This window comes from Leucopleurus acutus, assembly GCF_964270905.1.
Source record: "Leucopleurus acutus genome assembly, chromosome: 15".
NCBI classification, from domain to species: Eukaryota; Metazoa; Chordata; class Mammalia; order Artiodactyla; family Delphinidae; genus Leucopleurus; species Leucopleurus acutus.
In genome coordinates this window covers 16,254,926-16,274,880 of record NC_139157.1, presented here as the reverse complement: position 1 = coordinate 16,274,880, position 19,955 = coordinate 16,254,926, and the positions used below count along the sequence as shown (strand labels likewise).

The 19,955-nt window shown below is 36.0% G+C and overlaps 1 protein-coding gene across 1 annotated transcript in view; it reads left to right on the top strand.

Moving 5' to 3' along the window:
• Positions 1 to 19,955, top strand: part of TAB2 (TGF-beta activated kinase 1 (MAP3K7) binding protein 2) — an 86,273-nt gene that overhangs the window by 57,643 nt on the left and 8,675 nt on the right. Inside the window, exons 5-7 of the mRNA XM_082855516.1 lie at positions 15,200 to 15,360; positions 15,576 to 15,669; positions 16,925 to 17,005. Coding sequence (XP_082711642.1) covers positions 15,200 to 15,360; positions 15,576 to 15,669; positions 16,925 to 17,005 — 336 coding nt within the window. The remainder of the gene's footprint in view (positions 1 to 15,199; positions 15,361 to 15,575; positions 15,670 to 16,924; positions 17,006 to 19,955) is intronic.

Here is a 19,955-nt window from a genome sequence, read left to right as displayed (position 1 = left end):
AAAAAAGGAGAGGATGTTTGTCTTGACTATTGACTCAGGTTTTGTAAATTAGCTGGAGTCCTATAGAGTAAGGATGTATCTCAGTCATCCTTATATCGCCAATGAATTGTTCCAAGTATTATAGATTGGAAAATACTATATCACCGCCATGCAGCATGTAGCCTCCTACTACTATTAGTACCACTTGCCGTTTTTAGAATTTCTAAAAGTAGTGATTTTACTGCTGAGTTTCTTAGAGGAGCCTGATTGTTTTGGTTTATTTTATGTTTTAAACAATTATATTCTAGTGATTCACAACCCAAGCTAGGCTGTGGTGCTTTCGAATTCTGTAATCACCTGCGAAGCTTTCGAAACATAAAAATGCCCAGATTCAGTCCACACTTGCTCAATTAGAGCTTCTTAATGGTGAAGCCTGGGTGCATGTGTGCATGGGTGCCCATGTGTGTTTTAAAGCTCCATGGGTGATTCTGATTTCACTAGAAATTGTGCTGAGACTTTATTTTCCATATATCTGTGACTAAACTGGAAGCATTTTTGTTTAGTTTTGGCAGTAAATTATTTTTAATATAACAGTATTTTTTTCCACTGATACTTAATTCCTGTTCTTCCCTCAAAGTCCTTTCTTCTCCTCTCCTTTCAACAAAATAGTAGATTTCCTCTGTTTGGATAGTTACTGATTCTTAAATGGAGAGTAATTTTTTTCTTCCAGTTTTATTGATATACAATTGACATATAGCATTGTATAAGCTTAAGGTGTACCACATAATAATTTGATTTACATATGTACATCATGAAATGATTACCACAGTAGGTTTACTGAACATCCATCATCTCATATAGATACAATATTAAAGAAATAGATTTTTAAAATATGTTTTCCTTCTGACTGAGAACTCTTAGGATTTATTCTCTTTTTTTAAATTTTTTTTTTAATATTTATTTTTTTGGCTGCATCGTGTCTTAGTTGCGGCACGCGAGATCTTTCTTTGTGGCGCCTGTGCTCTTTGTTGCAGCGTGCAGGCTTCTCTCTAGTTGTGGCTGGCAGGCTCCATACCGCACAGGCTTAGTAGTTATAGCAGGTGGGCTCAGTAGTTGTGGTGCACAGGCTCCAGAGCACGTGGGCTCTGTAGTTAAGGCACGTGGGCTTAGTGGCCCCGCGGCATGTGGGATCCTAGTTCCCCGATCAGGGATCGAACCCACATCCCCTGCATTGTAAGGCAGATTCTTAACCACTGGAACACCAGGGAAGTCCCTCTTAGGATTTGTTCCTAACAGCTTTCATTTACAACGTACAACAGTGTTAATTATCTTCACTGTGTTGTGCATTACATCCCTAGTATTTATTTATCTTATAACTAGAAGTTTGTACCTTTTGACTGCTTTCATCTAATTCCGCCCCCCCCCCACCTCTGATAGCCACAAATCTGATGTCTCTTTGTTTGTTTTTGAAGTATAATTGACCTACAACACTGTATTAGTTCCTGGTACACATCATAGTGACTCAATATTTCTGTACATTTCAAAGTGATCACGATGATTAGTTGTCATCTGTCACCATACAAAAATATTACATAATTATTGACTATATTCCCCATGCTGTACATTTTATGCTTGTGACTCAGAATTTCATAACCAAAAGTTTATACCTCTTAATCTCCCTCACCTGTGTCTCTCCTCCTCCCACCACCACCCCCAGAGCGTAATTTATTTTATGAAGATAACTTGATAAGGGGAATTTTTGCTTAAAGTAGATGTGAGATATTTGTATACTAACTGGAGTGTGAAAATAAAGTATTACTTAAATGTGCTAACTCCAACTTCTCTCCCATTCTCTCTCGAGTCGTCTCTAGTCAGGATTTTTCCCACTGCAGTCAGCCACAACTGCTCCTGTCAAGGTTATCAGTGACAGCATCATTACTAAACCCAGTGGTCTTTCAGCCCTTGTCTTCCTTGATCTGTATCAGTAGCGTTTGCCACTGTCAAGCACCTTCTTCTCTGTGAAACATTTTGTTCATTTGACTTACTGTAGGATAATACACTAGGATTCCACCTCTCCTTTTATTCTTTGGTGGTTCTCCCTCATCTCTCTGACCTTTCACTTCTTTGTTCTTCCACTTCTGTGTTCAAAGAAGTGAGATCAAAGCCTCAGAGTTCAATCCTTGGGCCTTCTCTCTTTTCTGTCCTTACCATTCCCTAGATGATCTCAGCCAGCCTCATAACTTTAAATATTATTCTATGCTAATAGCTCCCAAATTTGTAACTCTAACCTGGACTTATTTCCTGAATTTCAAGCAGTTTAATTAACTGCCTACTTAACATCTCCATTTGAATGTTTACTAGGCATCCCAAGTTTACTCTGTCTGAAACAGCTTCTGACATTGCCCCGAACTTACTCTTCCTATCTCCATTAATGGTAGCTTAATCAGGCCAGAAACTTCAGAAATATCACTGACTCCTTCCTTCTTTCATATTTCACATCTAATTTGACGATAAATCCTGTCAACTCTAACCTTCAAAGTATATCAAGAATTCTTTTTTCTTACCACCCCCGTTCATTGTCACCACTCTGGCCTGAGCTACTGTCATCTCTTAGATGAATTATTGCAGTAGCCTACCTGCTTTCACCCTTGCCTACTTATGGTCTTGTTTTAACTCAGCATCCACTGGGATACAGTTTTAAAACATAAGTCAGATCATATGACTCCTCTGCACATGATCACTACCTATTTCATTCAGCCATCCACTGCCTCTCCCCCATCTCTTTTCCTTTTACTTACCACCTCACTCAACTCTGTTCCAGCCCTGCTGGCCTTCATGCTACTATTCTTTAAACATAGAAGGCATACCTTAGGGCCTTTGAACTTGCTATTCCCTCTGTCTGAAATTCTCTTCTCCCTGACTCCACAGTTAACTCCCTCACTCCCTTCAAGTCTTTACTCAGAAGTCTACCTTTTCAATGAGACTATCCCTGATCTCCCTATCTGAATCCGCCCCCCAACATTTCCTGTCTCTCCATCATTGCTTATATTTGCTCAACGGGGAAATGAATAATCTAATATTAAGATATATAACAGCTAATACCTGCTGAAAGCTTATAATGTGCTAGGCATTGTTCTGAAAGCCCATTTATTTCTCACAACCAACTATAAAATAGGCACTAGTAGTATTCCTGTTTTCAGCTTAAAATACTTAGGAACAGATAGGTTAAATACCTAGCCAAAGGACAAGTAGCAGCGTCAGGACTCTCACGTAGGCAGTTAACAGAGCCCATGGCACTGTCTTTCCAGATTTTCAAAATAAACCCTCTGGAAAGATGCTTCAGGTTTATCTTGTACCTTCATATAACCCCTGGTGCACCACTGTAGGGGCTGTGTATGCCTCAGTTTGAGAAGCATGGAACTAGAAGATCACTCAATAAAAATAAATAAAAACAGGCAGCTATCACAAAAGAAATCACAATATAGATAATATATAGATATAATTTGAAATAACTTGAAACAATAAAGTAATAACCTTGGTAGATGTAGGAAGCACCTTTTTATTTTTTTCTTTTATTTTTGGCCGCGCTGCGTGGCATGCGGGATCTTAGTTTCCCGACCAGGGATCGAACCCGTGCCCCCTGCCGTGGAAGCAGGGTCTTAACCACTGGACCACCAGGGAAGTCCCGGAAGACCTTATAAAGACACCTGAAGGTAAAAAAAGCTTTGCTAATGAATAAGGGATCTGTTTTGAGAGCTCAAAGCCTACAAAAAAAAAACAGCTTTCCCCAGAATGGGCCACTCAAATTATTTCTCTTTACTGAACAACCTCCAGACAGCTATAACAACCATGATCACTGTCTTTAAGCATACCTACCTATGTAAGGAATTTCCTAACATTCGTATGGCTGTGTACCCTTGTGTTATCTGCATGTGCACACGGTACTGGGGTGGGTGCTGTTCTGCAACCTCTTATCTCATTTCCTTCTGTTTAACGTGGAACTGGTGTTGACCAAGATTTCTGTATCATCCAGTGTCAAAATCTTGATCTAGTGTTTCATTGACTTGGTTCTAGTCAAATCAAAGGACTGTTCTTTCCAGCAAAATGCATCTCTTGCGATGTTAACTTATACATGTGTAATGCTTTACAGTTTACACAGCACTAAATGAGGTGACCCAGATAATACTGATCTTTAAGTAAGGATCTTTTCTGAACTCTAATTTGTGTGGTGTGGGTAATAAAGAGAAAAGAAATATCCCTGCCTCCTGCAGTGAAATTGATCTTTCTAAAGCTCCTGAATCATACTGTTTCAGAGTAGAAGAGCAAGTTAAGCCAGGTACTAGAATCATGGGAAAATATTTTTCTCAAATTGAGACGAGAACGTGCCTAAATAAATGTCGTAAACAAAACACATTATTTTTCATTTATTTATCATTTAACATTTGAAATATAAATATACTACAATAAAAATTTCAAAAATGAGAATTTCTTTTTAAAGATCTATTGTTTCATACGCCCTCTGCTATGGAATGAAAAAAGAGGACAGTTAATGAAACTTCTTTCGGGACCCTGCTCATCTCAGCACCAAGTCTATCACCATCACCCCCTGTAAAGGAAGTAAATTATACTTTAGTCCTTAATCATTCACTGTCTTCTGAGACTTTCTGGTGTCCTCCCCCCATTCATAGAAGTTTGCTTTTTGTAACACTGGAAACTTCTGTAGGTGTGGAGAACAAATGCTCTACTCATTCAAACCAGTTTTCATGGTAGGGGATTGGGGGCAGTGGCCTGTGGTCTGTGTTTTGTTACAGTTGCCAGAGGCTCTTACCAAACTAACATTGCTGCCAAAAATGATTTCATCTTCTCCATTATCGCTACAGAAAGCATCTATGGCATTGATCTAGCTAAAGTAATAAGCATTTTTAATGATACTTTAATACTTTTTTTTCCAGTTATATTTATGGTCCCATTACATTGTCAAACAGCAACTATGACTTTAAACCTAAAATGGAAATACAAATAAGAAAATGTATGAGAGGAAATTAGCTTCTTGGACTTTCTCATTCCTTGTCTTTTTTTTTTTTTTTTTTTTCTGTACGCGGGCCTCTCACTGTTGTGTCCTCTCCCGTTGCGGAGCACGGGCTCCGGACGCGCAGGCTCAGCGGCCATGGGTCACGGGCCCAGCCTCTCCGTGGCATGTGGGATCTTCCCGGACCGGGGCACGAACCCGTGTCCCCTGCATCAGCAGGCGGACTCTCAACCACTGCGCCACCAGGGAAGCCCCTCCTTGTCATTTTTTTCAGCAGTACTTCCCTCCAAATCACAACACCTTTCTATTTAATGAGATTTAATAAAAATGCTAATCATGACAAAACTTGAGGGGGCTAGATATTCTTTTCAAAAGGAACTAGAAATTAATTTAAATTTTAAAATTTGCACTTTGACTCTGATTCACCTGCTGATTGGAAATGCCTTTTTTCGAACGTTGACTCACTGTGTTGACATTGAGGTCACATTAAATTAACTCAGTAGTTAAGCTTGATTTCAAACCACTTAAAGAATTTTTTTCCTTTCGAATCTGGCCTACTTCTCGTAGGTTCTTCCTGGTCTTAAGACTACCTACCTTTTTAATTTGGAATAAATCTCAAGGCTGGAAGAGACTTGTTTCATCTAGAACTCTGCAACAAACGTTATCCAGTCCACTTACCCATCCAGCAGTTGGTCCTGCAGGACCCCTGTCAAGCGTAAACCCATTGTGTACTGCGTGCTTTCTGAGGGAGAAATTGCCTCCTAAGGCAGCACATTCCATTTCTGAAGAGTTCTGCCTACCAGCAAGTTATTTCCTATGTTAAACTGAATTTTCTACAAGTATTAATGAAAATAACATATCCTTATGGTAAAAGAAATTTAACCCAAAAAAGGGAAGATACAATAAAAATGTCTCCTTTTGACCCCTGACCTGTCCCTTCCCCCAGCCATCCCACTGTTTAATTATCAGAGGTACTCTCCATTAGCAGTTCTTGATCCTCCTTCCCTTTATAATTACTCTCTCTCTCTGTCTCACACACTTTTTTTTAATGGGAATGCAATATATGTATATGGGTATACATAAATACACATATGTGGCATTATATAATATGTACATACTCTACAGTATGTATAACAAACATACTCTTTGGGGATATATTATATACATTTTTTGTTTAACATCTTAAGATCATTTTATTTTAGCATGTACGAATATTTCATTCTTTTAATTTACTTTAAAAAAGTCTTAGTCATTATTTTAACATTTATTGAGATAAAGTTCATCAGTCATTTACAGTGTACAAGTCAGTGATTTTTAGTATAGTCACATGTGTGTAACCATCACCACAACCAATATTAGAACATTTTCATCACCTCAAAAAGAAGCTCCGTACCCTTTATCTGTCACCTCCTATCCCATCACCTCCACCCTCAGCCCTAAGTAGTCACTAATCTACCTTCTGTCGCCGTAGACTTACATATTCTGGACATTTCATATAAGAGGAACTACATAATATGCAGTCTTTTGTGACTAGCTTTTTTCACCTAGCATAATGTTTTAAAAGCTCATCCACCTTGTAACACGTGTTAGGACTTCATTCCTTTTTATGGCCCATTATGCCATTGTATAGATATACTGCATTTTGTTTATTCATTCATCAGTTCATGGACATTTAGGTGGTTTCCAGCTTTTGCCTATTGTGAATAATGCTGCTGTGAACATCTGTGTACAAGTTTTTGTGTGGACATATGTATACACATATGTGTAGGTATACGCATAAGAGTAGAATTGTTGGGTCCTGTGGTAGCTCTGTGTTTAGCCATTTGAGGAATGAACTGTTTTCCACAGTGGCTGCACCATTTTGCATTCCCACCAACAATGTGTGAGGGTTTTGATTTCTCCACATCCTTCACCACAGCTGCTTTTTTCTTTGATTCTTGCCATCCTAGTGGCTGTAAAGTGGTATCTCATTGTGGTTTTGATTTACATTTCTCTGATGGCTAATGATGTCAAGGATCATTTCATGTACTCACTGGCCATTTGTATATTTTCTTTGGAGAAATGCCTGTTTATTTCCTTTGCCTATTCTTTAATTGGGTTATTTGTTTTTATTAGTGAGTTGTATGAGTTCTCTGTATATTCTAGCTATAAGTCCCTTATATGATTTGCAACTATTTTCTCCCATTCTGTGAGTTATCCTGTCACTTTGATAGTGTCCCTGAAGCACAAGTTTTTAATTTTGCTGAAGCCCAAGTTATCTTTTTCCTTTCATTATTTATATTTTTGCTGTCATATCCAAGAATCATTTGCCAAATCCAGGGTCATCAGGATTTACCCCTGTGTTTTCTCCTGAGAGTTTTATTGTTTTAGAGCTTAAATGTTGGTCTTTCATCTATTTTGAGTTAATTTCTGTGTAATGGTATGAGATAAGGGTCCAGTTTCATTCTTGTGCATGTGGCAGTCCAGATGTCCCATCACCATTTGGGCTGTTGTGTTGTTGCTGCAAAGTTCTCTCCTGTACCACAGGTGGCCTTTTCTTTTTCTTTTCTATACTGGAGTAGAGTTGATTAACAATGTTGTGTTAGTTTCAGGTGCACAGCGAAGTGACTCAGCTATAGGTATAGCTATAGGTATAGGTATAGGTATACTAAGGTATCTACTCTTTTTCAAATTCTTTTCCTGTTTAGGTTGTTACAGAATATTGAACAGAGTTCCCTGTGCTATACAGTAGGTCCTTGTTGGTTCTCTATTTTAAATATAGCAGTCCAGCACCATTTGTTGAAAAGACTCTTCTTTTCCCATTGAATGGTCTTGGGACCTTTGTAGAAAATGAGTTGACCGTAAACATATGGGTTTATTTCTGGACTTTCAGGGTTTTTTTTTATTATCTGTATATCTATCCTTATGCCATTACTACACTGATTATTGTTACTTTGTAGTGAGTTTTGAAATTGGGGCAGGTAAATTCTACTTTGTTCTGTTTTTAGATTGGCTCTTTGAGGTCTCCTGCTATTCCATATATAATTTAGAATCAGCTTGTCACCTTCTACAAAGAAGTCAGCTAGGATTCTATAGGGATTACACCAAAACATTTTTCTAATGTTTTTTAGATGCAAACAGACCAAAATGCAAACAGACCAAAAAGGGTTTATGATGGAAAGTTCCCCTCCCCGGAGACAACCAGTAGCTGGTCACAAACAGTTCATTTTGTGTTCTTCTAGAAATTGAAATTGTATATGAAGCATATGTATATTTATACCTTTTTTTATACAAATGAAGCATAGTATTTTACTCTCCGTCTTTATCAGTGTTTTTGTTTTTATCTCTTTGAGAGTATTCCATGTCAGGCATTGCAGATCTGCTTCTTTTAAAAATGACTGCATAGGGCTTCCCTAGTGGCTCAGTGGTTGAGAGTCCGCCTGCCGATGCAGGGGACACGGGTTCATGCCCCGGTCCGGGAAGATCCCACATGCCGCGGAGCGGCTGGGCCCGTGAGCCATGGCCGCTGAGCCTGTGCGTCCAGAGCCTGTGCTCCGCAACGGGAGAGACCACAACAGTGAGGGGCCCGCGTACCGCAAAAAAAACAAAAAAGAAGAAGAAGACTGCATAGTATTTTGTACCATGATCTCTAATCAGTCCTTTTTTGACAGATCTTAGGGTCTTGTTTTTACAAACTGCTGCAGTAAAAATTTTGTGCATACAAATTTTGCCTACACCCAAGTATGTTGGCAGAAGAGATTCCCAGGAGTGGAAAACTGCTGTGTCAAAGGATATGTGCATTTTTAATCTTGATAGATGTATCATTTAGGCTTGGTTATGCTGCTGTAAGAAACTGTGTCTTTAAACAACAAAGGTTTATTTCTAGTTCACTTGCCAATTAGATTAGCTGGTGGGCTCTTCTACATCATCCTTACTTAGGTACCCAGGTTAAGGGAAGCTCCATCTCTGTGCTTCCGTGATTGTTCAGGCAAGGCAAAGGACATACAGCAAATCAGCTCTGACTACTTAAGCTTCTGCTCCGACACTTGTTACTCTTTAGAAAAAACAAGTCCACATAGCCACCCCTAATTCAGAGAGAATGGAGAGGCGCCGTTCTACCACATACCTGGAAAGCAGAGAGGCAGAAATATTTGGTGAAGGACACTGATGACCGCCTCAGTGCATGTTGCCAATTTTAATTTTGAGACTCTCTCTAAAGAGATTCTACCAGTTTATACTCCTATATTTATACGTGGGGAACATTTTTAGTAATATTTATAAGAATGTCCTTTTCTTCTTTCTTTCTCCCACCCATCACTGTGTAGGTGATTGAAAAAAATACATCTTTGTCTGTCTGATAGGTAAAAATATATTGTTTTGGTGTTTTTAAATTTGCATCTTTGAATATGAGTGAGGTTGAGCATCTTTTCATGTATTAATTTTTAAACCATTTGTATTTCTTATTTTGTGAACTTGCTTGTTTTGTGCCTAGTCTGTTTTTTCTAATATGTTGTTACTTTTAACTTGGTCAATAAATTTTTTTGTTGTTTTATAAATTTTTTTATTTTTGTACATTCAAACTTTTTAATCTTTTTTTCCTCTGGCTTCTGTTTATGTTTAGAAAGCCCTTCTCCACTCCAAGATTTTGAGAGAAAAGAACAGAAATCTTGTGTGTATCTCCTCTTTAGTTATAGTGATACTCCTTGAAATCATATTGAACTGGCCTTATTTCTCTTTCATATGGCATCCCTTCAAAAACTTGAAAATAACTACCATATCCCCTTTTAAAGTATAAATCTTTCTAAGCTATAAACATTCCCAATTCCTATTATGGTTCATCCAGTTGTATTTCTTTGAGGCTCTTTAGATGTCTGTAGGCCCCAGTTTTCTTTAAAACAAAGCTTTTAGACAGTATCTGTATCATAATGCTGTAAGAGTACATGCAGCATCTTAATTATATGCAAATAAATGACAACAAAGTTGTCTAGCAGGGGTCCCATACTCATCTATTATTAATACTAATATATAAGTAATTTAAATTTCTTAAAAATAATTACAGAGGTTAAGCATTATTTTCATGGTTTTGTTGTAAAATGTGTTGCCCAGATTACAGGCCCAGTTGCAACACTGTTGCAAGATCTGATTTCAAGCTGTCCTTAAAAGTGGCAAAATAGATTAAAACATCAGCATGCTTTATTTTAAAGAGTAATTGCCATCTCTGAATCTTGTGACTCAATCACCAAATAAGTGATTGTAATTACACAGTGGTATGTAAAGCATCTAAATAGCCCTGCTGTCCGCAGTTACAGTCCAGAGAAATCTTGATTTATTTTAGAAGGTGACATTGTGCCTTTTGGGGTACAATGACTTAGGCCACATGGTACCACACTTGGGCATTTAAAATTGCCCTGACAGACAAAAATTTTAAAGACAGTAGAAATAAGTGTCTTATGTTTCCAGTGATAAAGTTTATCTCCTTCACTCTCTCTCTTTTTTTTTAAATAAGCCTAAAATCTTTGTATCCATAAATGCCTGGTACGTTTTCCAATGGCAAAGGCATCTTTTTTTTAATATGCCCATCCAATTCTCTTATTTTTTTTTTTTTTTAACTTCTGGAGAAATTAGATGTCATTTACATTTATAGAATGCCTAAAATTAGTAAAGCTAGTGCTGTCTGAAACTTCAGGTGAGTTTTTCTATTTACAAATAAAGTTGAGTAATTAATTGTCTCCATTGTTTATTGGAAGCTGGTCAAAGTTCGGTAAAGACTACGTTTTCCGAGATTGCTGTGTGAAATATCTAGTATGCCTACAGAAGCGGTTTTAAGAGCCTTAGTATGTATTTTAAGTAACTAATTGTCAGTTATTTTAACAACCACCAGGGGGCGTTGCATGCCTAAATTACCTTTATTCATTAAAATTTAATTTTGACTGAAAGAAGATTTAAAACGTACTGAGTATTTTTTCTCTACCTGTTATTCCTCCTCCTTTTTTGTCTATTTAAAAGGACAAGGTAGATAGTTAAGTTTGGAAAACTGAAGAAATCGTTGTATGATTGAAATGTTAAATATAACCCTTATTTCCTTAGTAGAACTAGCATATAAAAGAGCCATCTTTCTGCAGTGTCAGCAACCTAAAAAAGTCTTGCCATATTTTAAAATTTTGCTAAGTAAAACATATTAGAAGTACACATTCAAGGAGACTTTAAAATAAATGTCCAATTTTTGTTTTAACAGTATTTCCTAGACATTTCTATTTCATTTTACTATCCATTAAAAGTCAAATTATTGTTGTTATTTTACATTTAATAGGTATTTATCAAGTGCCTACAATTTTCAGGGTTAAAAATAGATACAAGATGATACAAAAATGTTTACCCTCAAGGAGATTGCAGTTTAATTGAGAAATGTACTTTATCATGAAAAATCTAAAATGCTGAATTTTTCCAAGTGAAAAATGAAATAAACTCATCTAACAAAAAAAGATTCTCCTTTAGTGTGAAATGATTTATAAATACAAAGTAATAATATGTAAGCTCTTGACGTAGTTTATTCTCTTTGTTTCCTTCCTTCACACTTCACTCATGGTAGTAATTTACTTAATGCCCTTTGAACTAGTACAAAAAGTAATTTCAGTTCCATTACGATTTAAATAATTTAGGATTCCAGAATAGGGAAAATTAATGTGATTTGGCTGAATAATTAAAATATTATTACAATGCAAATATTACAAATGAAGCTGCAGCATAGTCTTTACCTGTGCCTTATTATGGTTTAACTACTTGTATATAATTGGATATTATTTTAATTTTATCAAGGTATACATACTTGTGTGTGTGTGTGTGTGTGTGTGTATATATATATATATATATTCTATATATTCTATATATATATATATATTCTATATATTCTATATATATATATACACATATATATATACATATATTCTATATATTCTATATATATACATATATTCTATATATTCTATATACATATATTCTATGTATAACTACTCTATATAGACCACAGTAATGTATCTAGGTATAGGTCTTTTTTTTTTTAATCGTCCATTTTTCTACATTCATTGGACCTTCATTTTGAAGGCTAGCGTCTCCCTTCAGACCAGGAAATCTCCTGATTTCCAGTTTCTTATTGCCTCTTTCCAGAACTTATTTTAATCAGCTATTTAACGTCCTGGACCAATTTTCTATTTATTTCTCATTGTCGTATTCTCAGTATATCCCACTTCCTTGTCCTTCTGTTTTGTAGTTGAGATTTCCTTACATTTTCTTTCAGTCCATGTATGAAATGTTCATTTCAGCAGTAATGTTTTAACTTCTAAGAGCTAGTTCTCCAATTCCTTTTTCATAGCAGATTGCTGTTTTATGGATGCTCATTGTCTGAACTCTCTTAATGGTGTTCATTAGAAGTTGAGTTCTCTCATCTCCCTATTCAGTTATATTCACTTAGTCTGGGTTTAGTCTTTCTCTTTATCTAGGTCTTTCACATGTCAGATGTTACTCAAATGTGTGGTGATCCTTGGCTGTTGCTTCATATTTGAGAATGAAGGACTATGAGGGCTAAAAGCCCTGGGTAAGCAAGTGAGACTTGTCACTTGGCAGACTTTGCTTTGTGAGGAATAAGTGAAGAGCCTTCTGCTGCAAGAGAACACTCCACTATCACCACCTAGCATTCTTTGTGTATGGGAACCAGCTTGAGAAATGTGTGTTTGAAGGAGCCTTAAGAATAAGCATACAGCTACCTGCCCTTCCACAGGATGGGGAGAGATCAGCTGTTCCATGAAGAGACATCCAATTAACCCCCCTTTCTGGCCCACTCCTCACTTCTGCCTTCTGTTGTTACCTTCATTCTCCAAAGTCTGGAGCCTCTTTAGGTTTCTGCAGGCAGGTTAGCTGCCTCTTTGCAGTACAGTACTTGTCTATGAGACTGTAGCTTTCTCCTTCATAAACCTATGCCACTTCATCTACTTTCATTCTCCAGAAACTTGTTGAAATTTCTCGTCCATTTATTGCCTTCTTCCTATTTTTTATCATTGTTGGATTCTATCAGTTTTATTCCTCTGTCATTTTCATGGGGTTTCAGGAGGCAGAAGATTATGTAAATGCAATGCTCAATCATCTTTAAATGGAAGTCCTCTCTAGTGTAATTGATTCTTCGTATTTAATTGTTATAACTCCTTACTTTGAGGTTCTCTCCCTGCCCTCGTGGTATGAATTTTGACCACTCAGAGTGTAATATAGGTTGGGTTTCAATTTCTTAGAAAATCTGTTCTTATCCCCTCTCCATATATAATATTAAATAATATAACAAATGTATATCTTATTTTCTAATTCAGCACACACATGAATTATCACATATCATTAGAACCACTAAGTAAATGTGTTTTAGAAGAGTAGCCCCCGCTCGCGGCTACTAGAGAAAGCCTGTGCGCAGCAATGAAGACCCAGCGCAGCCAAAAATAAAATAAATAAATAAATGTATTTTTTAAAAGTTGTGGGTTTTTTTTTTTTACATATTTAGGAAAAAACTTTTAGGGAGAAAATCTCCATTACTTTTAAGAAATACTGCTTTTAAGTAATCATTAATTTGAACAAATGTCTAATGCCACTTGAGACATGTTGGTAGGTGGTTAGGGTTTAGAAACGAAGGAAAGTGTATTACGTACTCCTAGTTCTCCTTTGCCTTGCCCTTCATTCCCACTTCGTGCCTCTGTCTTTCTCCTCTTATTATCCCACTCAAAAATTAACAGCCCACTCCTCATCTTTTTTAAGAGAATAAAATAAACCCTAATGCAGAATTCTTATATTTTGGAAATAGAGGGATAAAAGTCTGCAATTCAAATAAAATAAACCAAATTAATAAAAGCCTGACAGAACAAGCTTGGGGTAGGTATGGATGTACAGAGACATGGAGAGTTTTCTACCAGGAACATGTGTACCTCCAAAAACACTGCCCTGTGTTCTTAGAATATATATTAAAATGGGGGAGAGGGTAGCAAGAATCAGTCGTGGTTTTTAAAACTTGAAACATAGTGCCCTAATACTCTTTTCTTCCAATAAGTAAGAAAGAAGAATTACAGAGGAAATACCTGTGGATTATATTAGTGTCAAATTTTTGTTGGGAAAAATTATGTATTGTTTAAAGTTAATTTTAAAGTACTTGAGCCTAACTAGCCTCCCGCACCTCACACCCTAATTCTGATTCTAGAATACACTACCAGATTGAATGGCCTGAATGTATATAGCCTTTTCCTTATTTTTTAGATTCATGGAAATTTGAGTTTGATTGATGATGACTGTTTAGCATTAATCTAATCTGTTTAATCGACTTGACTTTTTCATTTTTAGAGGTTATTTATTGTATTTTCCAAAATCTGCCTGTTTTCTCATGGTAGAATCATCCCAAGCTGCCTTTTAATAGAAGTCTATTCAGGTATCTTCACTACCAGTCCAGTGTCCTAAGAAGTGAAGCTCACATTGTCCAGAGATGGCAGGAACATATCCCAATTTTTATGGTTTAATAAGGTTTCCCAAGCAATTCATCATTCATGTGACAAGATTGATTGCTTATTTTCTTTCCTTATGAAATCTTAGGAAAATATTTTCACAAAATGTAATTGCAATATAAGAAAATGTGTTTGATTTATCTGAATGGTATTGTTTTTAATTTGCAGTTTGAGGAATTTAATGTTAACATTCATATGAATTGAAATCAGTTTTAGTTGTTGTGTACATCAAAATGGATTTAACCTAACTCATGTTCCCTTCTAAAATATCTATAACATGTCTATATTAGGATACCTTATGTATAGTCCAAACATGTCAGACTTTTTGGAGTAGAGGGGCTTATCCTTTCAAAGGGTCAAATTTGAATTAAATAGTAAGTAGGTTAATTGACTCTACTAGACCTTTTGAGCGGTTATAGGCAAAAATGCTGTCATTGGCCATATTAAAATCTCCCCCCCCCAAAATATGAGTGACATTTGTATGCTTAAATGATTAAAATAATTTTCAAGTAAAAATTTTGAAATTTTAAATGTTTAACTCACAATATTTTGTGTTATTTTTATCTTTGGGATTCTTGGCAGCCTCTCGCTTGTCACAGAAGTAGTCATTGTTTTGTTTTCCCAAGGCTGTTTAAAGGTTAATTGACTAACCTGGGTGGGTCCTCATATTTACTAATATGTATTGCAGCTCTTTTGGTACATCAGAAGGCCAGAATGGAACGACTTCAAAGAGAACTTGAGATTCAAAAGAAAAAGCTGGATAAACTAAAATCTGAGGTCAATGAAATGGAAAATAATCTAACTCGAAGGCGTCTGAAAAGATCAAATTCCATATCCCAAATACCTTCAGTAAGTCTTTCTTTCTCTAACTGTTGTGACTGCTGTGCTTGAACATGAGAATAGGCAATCTGTCATAAGTATAAAAGCTTGATCTTGTTTTCTAGAAATGCTCTTAATTCATACTTCTTTCTCTGTCCTTACCTCCCCCTGCAAAATTTCACTCTTTCTAAGCTAAGAACACAAGAGTTCAATGTAGATCCTTCTCACATGGAATTATTTTTCAGCTCGAAGAAATGCAGCAATTGAGAAGTTGTAATAGACAACTCCAGATTGACATTGACTGCTTAACCAAAGAAATTGATCTTTTTCAAGCCAGAGGTAAAGTTCAGTGCATACTCAGCTGAAATTCATTTTTACCAACTCTTTTCCCATGGCTAAAACCAGACTTATCAATTGTGATCTTACTGTTTCAGATTTGACTTTGGAGCGTATAGCGCTACTTGGATTTTTGTTTTCACTCTCTCTCCACTCCCCCCCCAAAGTTGTATATTTGGTTGAGGAGTAATTTGATACATTGTATAGCCTTCAAATCCCCTTTAGTCATGTGTTAAGGGAAGACAGTGATTAGTATGTCTGGCTGTATTGTCAAAAGTATTGCTGTTATGTATTAGTATAATCTGGTACAATATTTAATAAGATTAAGATGTACGTACCTCATATACCTTTTTCCCTTTCAAGAATTATGCTTTTACGAACATAATTTAAAAGGCATCGCCACCCTAATGGTACTTTCTTAATTGCTAAAATAGAGAAGAAAATAAAAATACGGCTTATATATTTTTAGGACAATGATAGTTTATTATACTTGAGCTATTCTTGACAAGCAATAACTGCTTATTGTAAAACAAAAAAATGTTTACAATTCAGTTCCATAGACAACTAAAAGGAATATTTATAACTTAAACCTAATTCTGAAGTTTAGAAATAATAGAAATATATAGAATGGAAAAGACAGGAAAGGGAAGAAGCCAAAAAATAAGCCCTTAATCATACTTCTTAGTATGTGCCAAAATCCATTAAACTGAAAGATGATTTGTTTTATTTTAGTAAGTAAGTTGTTTATCTTGAAACATTCATTGAAAATGCCATAATTTAACTTTGGAGAGAAAAAGGAAGTTAGTGCCAGTCTAGAAACTATAATTCTTGAACTTGTTCCTTTTGTTTAAAATCTGAAGCATTTTATTACATTACTACAAGGTTTTTATACTTACTTGAAGCCAAACTATTTAGTTGCTTAAGACCATGTTAAAATTGTATTTTAAATTGTTAAATTTTAAGTTATCTTGTCACATAGAACAGGCGTCTAGTTCTAATTCTGTTACTGTCTTACTGGCATTAATTTGACTTCTTCCCCAATTTACCACTTAGACCTCTGTTATGGGTACTATATTATACCTATCTCAGCTGTTTTTGAAACCCTGACATGTAATTTGACATTAGAGGTGCAAAAAGTATTTATTTCTTCTATTTATACTGTGATATTTTTTAGAAAAAAAATATTTGGTTTTTTTAACAATTTTTTTAATATTTTTGAGCTATAAGCATTGATATACTTACTTTTTATGTATTTCAGGACCACATTTTAATCCCAGCGCTATTCATAACTTTTATGACAATATTGGATTTGTAGGTCCTGTGCCACCAAAACCCAAAGGTTAGTGTGTCCAGTAAGCGTGAGAACTGTTGCATTTTGAAAAGCAAGGTTTTGGAAAACCTTCCACTCTAGAAGTGCTTCAAACTTCGGCATTCTTGGATGGATTCATTCGGAAGATATTTATTTTCACTTACATGCTGGGAATTGGAGGGGTGCAAAAATGTAATGTACTTAGCTCTTGAAAAGTAATATGCATGTCCTAAGGATTCATCATATACTCCCAAAATAGCAAATCTTGGCCAAAAAAAAAAGATCACCAGGTGCGGAAACTTGCATTCTTTGAAATTTTAGACAAACGTTAAGGAAAACACCTTAGGAAAGTTTATTTTTCATGAGTATTCTGTCCTATATAGTTTACGCATAGTTCTCTGTAATCAAAATACTCTGAATTTCAGACGAATGGTTTTTTAAAATAATTACCTATTATCATTTTTACATCACTGATATTCACAGACTGTATAGACACCAAACTAAGAAATGTTGGAACATTTGTTTGGGTTTTTTTACTCCAGGCATTAAAAAACATATAAAATGGGAATAAGAAAGAAACAAGTATGTTACTAGTTTTTTAGTTTGTTACAAGAATTTTCATAGTCTCTTTCAGTATCCTGTGCTGTCCACTCGTTTTTGTTCAAGTATAATTTAATTAGGCCTAGCTTTATCTTCATATTTTTTAATTTAAATGTCTTTAAACATCGTTAGTTGGAACGTAATGAACTCTTATTACAAAGGAGCAAAAGTGAGATTAGGGTATTTGGCATAGTACATGGGGAAGCCAGTGTTCAGACATTGGATGCTATTTGGATGTTAATTGAATAAAGGAATAAAGAAAACAGTGGTATAGCCTAGCTTCCTAAAATAAGCAAAGTGGGTATTTTAGCCTCTAAATGAGTTGCCTTAATACACTCTTTTTTACTGTCTTTCAAAAACTAAAGTTTTCATATAAAAAGATCCTGTTTTGTTTCAACATAATCCAGTACTTATGTGTTGAGGTTAGGAGGGAGGTGGAATATAGATGAAATAAGATTTGTCTTGAGAGTTGTAGAAGCAGGATAAGTGCCTGAGGGTTTATTTCACCGTTCTTCCATGATAAAAAGTTCGAAAAGAAAAACTCCAGTACTTAAAAACCTTTGCACAAAAGATAGAAGCTTGTGTACTGGCTACTTTGGGAGAAATAAAGAATCAGTCATTTTTGCCTTAAAGCTAAAATAGGGAGTTACTAGTTTCACTTATAGAGGTTTACTTAGTTCTTGAAATCAGTTCTACTTCACAATGCAGGGGTGTTTTTTGTTTGTTTTTTTAACATCTTTATTGGAGTATAATTGCTTTACAATGGTGTGTTAGTTTCTGCTGTATAACAAAGTGAATCAGCTATATATATATACATACATCCCCATATCTCCTCCCTCTTGTGTTTCCCTCCCGCCCTCCCTATCCCACCCCTCTAGGTGGTCACAAAGCACTGAGCTGATCTCCCTGTGCTATGCAGCTGCTTCCCACTAGCTATCTATTTTACATTTGGTAGCGTATATATGTCCATGCCACTCTCTCACTTTGCCCCAGCTTACCCTTTCCCCTCTCCGTGTCCTCAAGTCCATTCTCTACGTCTGCGCATCTTTATTCCTGTCCTGCCCCTAGGTTCTTCATAACCATTTTTCTTTTTTTTTTAGATTCCATATATACGTGTTAGCATACGGTATTTGTTTTTCTCTTTCTGACTTAACTTCATTCTGTATGACAGTCTCTAGGTCCATCCACCTCACTACAAATAACCCAATTTCGTTTCTTTTTATGGCTGAGTAATATTCCATTGTATATATGTGCCACATCTTTATCCATTCATCTGTCGATGAACACTTAAGTTGCTTCCATGTCCTGGCTATTGTAAATAGAGCTGCAGTGAACATTGTGGTACGTGACTCTTTTTGAATTACGGTTTTCTCAGGGTATATGCCCAGTAGTGGGATTGCTGGGTTGGGTTGTATGGTAGTTCTATTTTTAGTTTTTTGAGGAACCTCCATACTGTTCTCCATAGTGGCTGTATCAATTTACATTCCCACCAACAGTGCAAGAGGGTTTCCTTTTCTCCACACCCTCTCCAGCATTTATTGTTTGTAGGTTTTTTGATGATGGCATTCTGACCAGTGTGAGGGGATACCTCATTGTAGTTTTGATTTGCATTTCTCTAATGATTAGTGATGTTGAGCATCCTTTCATGTGTTTGTTGGCAATCTGTATATCTTCTTTGGAGAAATGTCTATTTAGGTCTTCTGCCCATTTTTGGATTGGGTTGTTTGTTTTTTTGATATTGAGGTGCATGAGCTGCTTGTATATTTTGGAGATTAATCCTTTGTCAGTTGCTTCATTTGCAAATATTTTCTCCCATTCTGAGGGTTGTCTTTTCTTCTTGCTTATGGTTTCCTTTGCTGTGCAAAAGCTTTTAAGTTTCATTAGGTCCCATTTGTTTATTTTTGGTTTTATTTCCATTTCTCTAGGAGGTGGGTCAAAACAGATCTTGCTGTGGTTTATGTCATGGAGCGTTCTGCCTGTGTTTTCTTCTAAGAGTTTTATAGTGTCTGGCCTTACATTTAGGTCTTAAATCCATTTTGAGTTTATTTTTGTGTACGGTGTTAGGGAGTACTCTAATTTCATTCTTTTACAGGTAGCTGTCCAGTTTTCCCAGCACCACTTATTGAAGAGGCTGTCTTTTCTCCATTGTATATCCTTGCCTCCTTTATCAAAGATAAGGTGACCATAGTTGCGTGGGTTTATCTCTGGGCTTTCTATCCTGTTCCATTGATCTATATTTCTGTTTTTGTGCCAGTACCATACTTTCTTGTTTACTGTCGCTTTGTAGTATAGTCTGAAGTCAGGGAGCCTGATTCCTCCAGCTCCTTTTTTCTTTCTCAAGATTGCTTTGGCTATTCGGGGTCTTTTTTGTTTTCAACAA